The sequence below is a fragment of the Symsagittifera roscoffensis genome, chromosome 2 (genome assembly GCF_963678635.1).
Source record: "Symsagittifera roscoffensis chromosome 2, txSymRosc1.1, whole genome shotgun sequence".
Lineage (NCBI taxonomy): Eukaryota > Metazoa > Xenacoelomorpha > Acoela > Convolutidae > Symsagittifera > Symsagittifera roscoffensis.
The window spans coordinates 76,142,723-76,151,405 of record NC_087063.1 but is presented as its reverse complement, the minus strand read 5'-3'; the positions used below and the strand labels follow the sequence as shown (position 1 = coordinate 76,151,405).

The window sequence follows — 8,683 nt, the reverse complement described above, 5'->3', positions numbered from 1 at the left end:
CTGCTCCATCTCTATAAAACAGACCTAATTTTGATACCATAAATCACCTATATTGAAATTGAGACGTTTTAAAATAAGTCTTATTTTGGCTAAATCAATTCAACTGCAAAGTTTGTTTTTCTTAAAACGTTTCTCTTCAAATCGTGAAAGAGTTAATTGAAAAAGTAAACGTAACTCAAAGTTCCGTAAGCAGAAATGGGTTTTAAAAGAGGAGTTGTTTGGAAGACTTGTTTGAAACTTCCTCTTTTTTTACTAAATGGAACGGATTTATCCCCTTGCAACTATCCCCCTTTTGCAAAAGAGGAGGGGGATATTCATTACTAATTACACAATGAGCATATACTAAACCGTTGAATTATTTCATATTAGCGGTGGCAATTCGTTACTAGGTACCAAAGGGGGTGAAAGTTAGAGGGATCCAATTGAACTAAAGAGAATCTAGAAGTCAGTTCAATTTTTTTTTCAATAGGAAATTCAACTCACAGATTTCTCCGAACATCCAGTTGTTGTCGTTCATAGTGACATAAGTTCTGATCGGAATTCCGAAGGTGTAGAAAAAGTCCACGACTGACAGACACAACACATAGACGTCCATTCGGCGCCAGTTCTCGTGGGAAGTCGTGGACACCAGTCCCATTATGGATAAGTTTAGGGACAGGGAAATCGAGGTCAACAAAAGGTCAACGAACTTTTGAACTGTCATCAGGAAAGCATTGAAGAACTGATTGAAAGGTATCAATGTGCTTTAAGCCAAGTTATAAAAATGAAACTTGATGGACTTTATAACGAAAGTTTCCCAGTTTTTATGAATATTACCGAAATAAAATTGGAAACATATAATGCTAATCACGCAATGAAATTTAAAAAGAAACTGTCATAAATTTTTTTCCCTCATAATCGAAATGAAAATTCCTATTTTTCTTTTTGTTTCGGGATAAATATAGATTGGCTATGTAAAGAAGTAAGAATCCCAAAGTGATGGCGGCGATATTAACTTGCAGGATTGTCTCAGTAACTTTTTTTTGTAATTGGACAGCATATTTTTGACAATTGATGGATGATATATACCAGTCTTCAATCAGAAGACGAATAGTAAAAATAAATCGGTCTGCTTTTTGGTCATTTAGCGTTCTATTCTGAATTGAGTTTTAAAATGCTTTGTTAAAAGAATTGACAAATCAGAAAGTACCAAATATTTTTTTCTTGTAACACATTTTCACCTCATAACAGCATTTGTGGAATAAATACTCAAATTTTTAACCCTTTTTTGTTTTTCATTTTGCATATGTTGACATTACCATTATGAGATTACCGTCTTTATTAAAAAAGAAACTTGGAAAATTTAAAAATATTTTTAAATAAAAAAATCAATGCCTGATAAATATGTAATTTGAATTAAATGTAGTTTGACGATTCAGTTCATTTTTCAGGAAATGTCATCAAATACTTTCTAGTTCACGTCTTCATGAGTATGATCGCTTTTGTTCGGAATTGTTTGGAATTGATTTTTCTAAATAAAAAACAATTCCTGATTCGGTTGTCTGCTAAAAATGCAAACTCGCTGGTTTATACAACTCGAGCGGTTGTTTTGAAGTCGCCAGCGCACCTTTGAACTAATTGATACAGTTGTGTTGGATTTTGTTCAAATTTTCAACAAAATTAGCTCGTCTTGTCAAAAAACCTCCGATCAATTTTTGATGAGATCAAAAAACGGAGTCCTAATTTTGACATTGATCAAACATTGTGTGACAGTACAAACGATCAATTATTCACGCTCTTTGAAGCATATTCCGACCGTTAGAGATTCAAAACAGTTGGAAATCACGTACATATGAAAATTGAAATGGCATAAATTATAAATTGGTGTTAGACCGAAAATCAAACAGACGAAAATTAGTCTTATGTCTTATAATAATTAAAAAGGAGGCCTTTAATGGAAAATTTTAGTGCTGTTTGTGCATTTCAAATGGATCGGCTTCTTATTCTTGTTTTAACTTTTTCATTTAAAATAATTATTGCATATTAAAACTTTTAGCTGAGAAAAAAATCCGATTCTTTAGGCAGTTCAAATTGAAAAACAAGGTTCCAAAGTATTCTTACGTCACTGAGGTAAAAAAGAGATAAAAAGATCGATATATGTGTGAATTCTCAAGTTAATCGAAAGGTAAGAATATGGAATGCGGGTTTGGAAAAAACCCTTCAACGCCTTTGTTTAAATACTTGGACGGAATTATAACCCAAAGAACTTTGTTGCTCTCTATCAGATTTATCTCTCAAGTGTTCTCTTGTATCCAGATTTCGTCTTTTACATTGAATCTTTCTCAGAGTAAACATTGAGATTCTGAACTAGAAAAAAAACTATGAAGCTGAAAATTTGAAGCTGTTTGGAGCTGCTTAAAACAAAAACAACATTCCTTAAGACAAAATAAAACTTGATTACAATTTTTTGCAAAAATGAATTTTAAAAGTAACAGAAGCGAAAAACAAATTCGAAAATAGAAGTTTTTTTAATGAATTTTTTTGATGTTTTTTTTGAGTTTTTTATAGCAAAACAGCGCTAATTTAAACCGCGAAAAGATGTTTTCCTGGGTTAAAAAAATTCTCAGGCTTATAAATATGTTTCATCCCTAAAACGTTAGTTTCTCAAAATTATATTAAAAATCAAAAACTTACAACCGATTTTTCTCAGCACTGAGCAAACGTTTTGAATTTTTTCGTTTAACAACCTAAAAGTCTTCATTGTTTTATATCAATTATCGTATTCTGAAACCAATTTTTTGCTACCTGGTTTTGCAAGCTAAAGTGCCAAAAATGGGAAAAACAAACGAAAAACATCCAAAGACAAAGTTTCTCCCCACATTCAGTGTCAAACCGCAAACCGAAAACGTCAGTTTTCTTTCATCAAAGTAATAGTTTTTGAAAATTGATTTACTAATTTGTTTGGATAAAATTACATTTATAGAATATCAGGATAAAAAATCATCAATTTTAGGAAAAAGCAAACATTCGTAGGAAACAGAACAAGATTTTTTTAAATCTCCAAAGTACCGTTTTTTCTTCTGCGTAGTGTTTCTATAGAACTGTACAAACACGTCGAAATTTAGCAATTTAGGCAGAAAATACTACGATTTTCTTCAACAAATAAATGAAAAAAAAAAGATGAAAAAATTTTCTAAAATTATGTGGTAGAAAAATGAAAGAAAGAATCAACTTTCAATCTGTTTCAAAAATTTTTAACAGTCGCAATAACTACGGTTGCTTGTAAGAATATAAGCTGTGATTGCTATGCAAACTATGATAATTTATTTAAATCTTAATATAAATCAATTTTGAAAATGTTTTCAGTTTCAACACAATCTGCCTAGTAATTCTAAAATTAGATTTCCACAAGGCTTCTGTTTTGTTTAGACATCAACACTAAACCTGAATTTTGAATAAAAATGTACTACGACAATTTAAAACCATTTTTTTGAATAGTTATTTATCAAATGTGGATCAGTTACGGAGCTTTGCTGTTAATTTTTTAACACTTTTATTCGGATTGTGAGAAAAATTCTTGAACAGTACTGCAAATCTGAGCAAATTCAAATGACAACTTGCTATGTGATCCTACAAATAAATATATCAACCAAATCTCTATAAAATTAAAACAGCAACTTTTCCATGCTGTTTTTTGTTCCAAGCTCCAAGTTGTGAAAAAAGGAAAACTTTGAAGAAACTCCGTTTTCGTCGAACACCTTATTAGTTTCGTAATATACTTTGAATGGATTTAGTTCCAGGAAATACAAAACAAAACTCATATCAAATCAAAGCCTTGATTGTCCCGACTGCCCTTTAAATTCCAAAAATGAAAAGTTAATGACATTTGAAAAAAAAAATTAAGTTGATACATTACAGGTATATGTTTGCGGAATCCACTGAAAATTTGTTTCTGGAATCCACTTACATTTTGGAACATATTTTAAGACTTGTCTCTGGAATCCAGGAACATACAGACACAAAATTGTGCTCCTATCCAGTGCACAGTTTGGCCTCGTATTGTAATAAATTGAAAAAGATTATTTAGAGTTTTTCATGAAAATATAAAAAGTATATTGATATTTGAAAAGGAATATACGTTTGATGAAAAATGATGGTTTCAAACCGCAAAACTTTTGCAAAAATTGATGATTGATGACAGGTGAAATGTTTTTAAAGCTTAAGCCCAAAATTTTATTATCTTGCAGTTTAATTTCAGTTCAAAACTTCAAATTTTGAATTTTGTTTGAAGAAAAAAAAATTAAATCGAGCACAAGTATTCCATCATTTCTTCGAAATTCGGAACAAAAAACAGATTCAATTGTTTCGGGGTACTGAAGGGGTTCAAAACAATTTGGTCTCCGAGACCACTTTTTTCTTGCTTTTTAAGCCCTGGACATCAAAAAACTGGACAAATCAAACGCTTTATTTATATCAAATTGTCCATGCAAGCGTATTTTAAAACGCCATGCTTTTACAGAAAAAACATTCAGAGCTGAATTTTGCTATCAATTTTTTCTCGCTCAGATTAAGTGGAACGATATCAATCCGTCCAGATTTGATTTACAAAGTTTTAAGGTACCTGTAAAGTTCTAACTAATCAGAACTTTAAATTGACGAAATGAACCAAAAACTATTTCATTTTTATGCATTTTACTATTTAGAGTTTTTATAATTAGAATTTTAAGTTTGATCTGAAGAAAGTTATTTTTCTCTCTATGTTTTGGATTGCAAGTTATTAGAGATTTTGATCTGTCAGTTTAGTCAACTATGATTGAGTTTTATCTGCTTTGTTGAGCAAATGGCAAATCACAAAGAGCTGAAGACATAATGCATAAGGTTTGTTTTTCAACTGCCTGTTTGGGAGGTCTTTTAAACACTTTACACTCTGTCAACAATCTGAACATATTTTCATTTTAATTGATTGCCTACAAAATTCTAACTAATCAGAACATTAATTTTTGCGAAATGAACCGTAAACTATTTCATGTATTTTTTTTTGCATTTTACTTTTTAGAGTTTTTATAATTAGAATTTTAAGTTTTTGTACGAAAGTGAATCCGGGTGGTTGTACATAACATTTTAGAAGCATTTGTTAGTTGAATGGACCAATTCATTGTTGCCCATTTGCTTAACAGGGTTGCGTCGAAAAACTATTGTTTGAAACTGCGAATTCAGGAAAATATATCGCCATCAATTAACACATACCGGAATGCCCGGGGTTTGTATTCATATGAGAAAACCGATTATAAATTTAAATACTCGGTATAAACATTAGCTTGTTTGCAATTCTGCCAAGGCAAAATTAGCATGAAAATATATATTTTTAATGAGTTAAAAAAGAAATTAGTGTAAAAAGCCAACCCTTTTACAAATATTTGATATCAAAATCGGCCTTCCGGTATGGTTTTACACATCTTGACGTTTTGGTTTGCCCTAATTCACGACGATTTACCTTCAAAAATTTCCAGTGTTTGACTTTTTTTTTCGGAACAACGTTGTTATCAGTTTGAAAATCATAAAATGATGCATTCAATAATTGCCAGTCATAAACTGGTCCATTGGTCTTTTCCAATCAATACTAGTTTTAAAAAATGGCTCTCACAATATTTTTTTTAGCAGTTTTTCTTGATCCTATTTTTCGGCAGGTGTGGTTATTTTACCGTTTTTAAAACTTTGTGTTTCCTTTCTCAGTTTTTTAAAACTTAACTTAAAATGGTCTCTAGAAGTTATTTTATGAGAAATGTTTTCTTATATATTTTCCAAAAAGTTCAAAGGTTCTTATCTATATAATGAACAAAACAAGTTGAAACAACCCTAGCTGAAAACAAATTGCCAATCTTGTAAGATCTTGTAAGGTTCTTGCAAAATTATGGGAGAAAACTGCATTCTCTAGCAAGAATCTTGTAAGATTCTTGCAAGACCTTACAAAATACCCCAGCCACAACTAATTATTCTTGCAGGATTCTTACAAAATAACCCAGCCAACACGTATCAATCTAGTAGGAATCTCGTGGGATCTTGTAAGATTCTTGCAGGATTGATTAATTTTAAATGTGGGATCTTGTAGGATCTTCCAAGAAACTTGAAGAAAAAAAAATAGCGAAGGTTGTTTAGAAATATTTTTGACGATTTGCGAAGAAAATGGGCAAATTTATTTTCAAGATTTTTCAAGGTTTCAACATAATTTGCGAGCTTCTTTCTACTAAAAACAACTGGCTGCACGCAATAGATGGAAAAACGTTATGAGTATGTTTCCAGATAACAATTATACAAAAATTTGAATACTAAGTACGGAAGCCCAAATGAGAAAACTTTAAAAAAACTGTGTAGGATCGGTGATCCTAACCTTTTTTGCTGAACTCAGAATTCGATTGAGAGTTTTACCCTGAAAACGCATGTAGTCCTGTGTAGGGTAATGAAGAGTACTTAGCTGGGTATTGTCATGTCATTCTGATAAGTGGAAAGGCAAACAAAAGACCGATCTCAAATACATTTCGAATCTTAAGAAAACCATTCCTTCCTATGTCAGGAAACCCAAGTGAAATACGATTGGCAAACCCCCCACCCCAAAAGAAATTAGGGAAGCTAACTTTATTAGACTCGTAGGACGGATACTAAAGATCATTTGACTTAGGCATGCAAAAGTCTAGACCCTTCGGACCCCTCTGGGGTATCTGATAACTGTTCCCTGAAGTGCAAATAGCTCTTTTAGATTTCGACAACAGGGTTCGAATGACACTAAAGTTTAGTATGTCGCATACCTAGTTGAGGGAAGCTTAGCTCTGGATCCCCAGACACCCTAAACCCCTACTTCGGGTGTTATGCCCTAAGCAAATAGTCCCCACCCGGCCTTACTGAAAACGTTACTCGGCCCCGAAGAACGCAGGGAGCCAAATCTATCATAGGTAGCGGCAGGAATTATCATGTGTTCTAACTTGAGCCAAATCCAGTGGGTTGACGGGACATTACTATTAGCACATGGGAAAAACAACATTTAGACAAACACCCTTTAGAAAAGAAATAAGCAATATACGCAAAACAATGAGCGAGGGCATAATGATTTTATAGCGGCAATGAACACTAGACAGCAACCCCGAAAAAACAAAACCTGTGAATGAAACCCCCTCGTTTAAAACAAAATCGCAAAGAAAAACTCGGGATTAACACCAGAAATTGGAGTATTCCTCAGCCGCAACCCTTTGGAAATAAGAATCGGTCACCCAAATTATATTTGGGAGTGAACTTATTTCTTGGGAACTGAAGCAGAAGCTGAAAAGAATGTAGCCTTTACATTGTAATATTGAAGTTTTGAAACTAATCAAAGGACTTGGAAAATAATGGTATCAGCTTAGTTTGCAAGTGAGCTATTAATGGGAAATTCAATCAGACTGGTAGTCCTAGTGGAAATTGGCAGTAGTAGGGATATAGCATAAGAAGTAGGTCTCGTATGTAACATGAATGTACGACATATTTTGTATCTCCCTGGACGGCAATTTGACCCTTAATAAAAAATTACGCTCCCTAATAGCTAGAGGGTCGGGAATTGATTCGAATATAGATCCAAATTTTAGGTGTTTGGAATGAAATGAGTTAGCCACCCATTAAAAAAATATATTCCTAGCCCGGGGAGTTAAAACGTATGCATGATAAATGAACAAAAACCTTGACAGACTGGTTAATTAAACGTAGCCTGGTTTAAAAGTGAAATTGGATGTGATATTTTCACAACTTAATTGAACCTAAAATGAACTTGGAACTTAGGACTAGTGTCATCAGTGGCAAATTCAGTTAGAACCTTCCGCAAGAGGTAACAAACTAAGATTCAGGACAAGTAGGAACGATCATAACTGTAACTATAACTAAAACTCAAACAGACAAACATACCGAAAAGCTTACGGGGGATTGTGCTGTAAGAGCGAACGGTAGGTTTCAGTGAGTTTGAGAACAGTTCGACACTTTTGAGGAGAGATACTCTCCAAAGTGAGTGTGAGTACTTTATGTTAGCGATTTCTAAAGAGCGAGAGTTGGTTGATTGAGCTACCGAGGATAGCAAGAGTGCTAATAGTTGGTTAGTGTTAACGAAAAGTTAAATTGCAGTTAGGCATTTGTGCTGATAAATCGCGGACCTTTTCTTTCGATTAGGTTATTAGATTATATTCTGGTCACTTAGATCCTTCTGCATATGAGTTTACAGTTTCTGAAAATAATTACCATTAGAAACGCTTGCGATCGTATCGAGTAGACGAGACAGCCCTAAGATCAGTACAGAAAAGTGGAGCAAGTAACACAATACAGTACAGAAAAGCCACCAACTTAACCCCTTCGGGATGGTAGATAGTAATGAATCTCGGTCGCCGCACTGAACTCACTGACCAAGGGAACATTTCGTTTAAAAGAGAGAGAGAGAGAGAGAGAGAAAGAGAGAGAACCTAGAGAAGCAATCCCCTAAATCTACAGTTTGAGTTTGACAGATTACTGCTCTGATTAGGTCTAATAACTGCAAATGAGTCGCGAATAAAATTGTCGTTTACTTTTTTTGAATAAATTTAAAATGAATGAAAATTTGAATGAATGAAATTTGTCGTTAAATTTATCAATACTAGTTCAAATAAGTTACAGCGCTGCGCGAATATTCAGGGAATTGTCTTGATTTGTTGATTTA

General features: G+C 33.1%; 1 protein-coding gene across 4 annotated transcripts in view; it reads right to left on the bottom strand.

The window, feature by feature from the left end:
• LOC134839223 (somatostatin receptor type 5-like) overlaps positions 1 to 8,395 on the bottom strand; it is a 38,103-nt gene extending 29,708 nt beyond the window's left edge. Inside the window, exons 1-2 of one of the 4 annotated variants that reach the window (XM_063854701.1) lie at positions 8,233 to 8,395; positions 484 to 2,346 (exon numbers count right to left, since the gene is read on the bottom strand). In XM_063854701.1, the coding sequence (XP_063710771.1) occupies positions 484 to 703 (220 nt within the window). In that variant the 5' untranslated portion in view covers positions 704 to 2,346; positions 8,233 to 8,395. Of the gene's footprint in view, positions 1 to 483; positions 2,466 to 8,232 lie in introns of those variants that run through there. The other 3 variants (XM_063854703.1, XM_063854704.1, XM_063854702.1) reach the window with 3 other exon arrangements.
• Between the last annotated feature and the right edge of the window lie 288 nt (positions 8,396 to 8,683).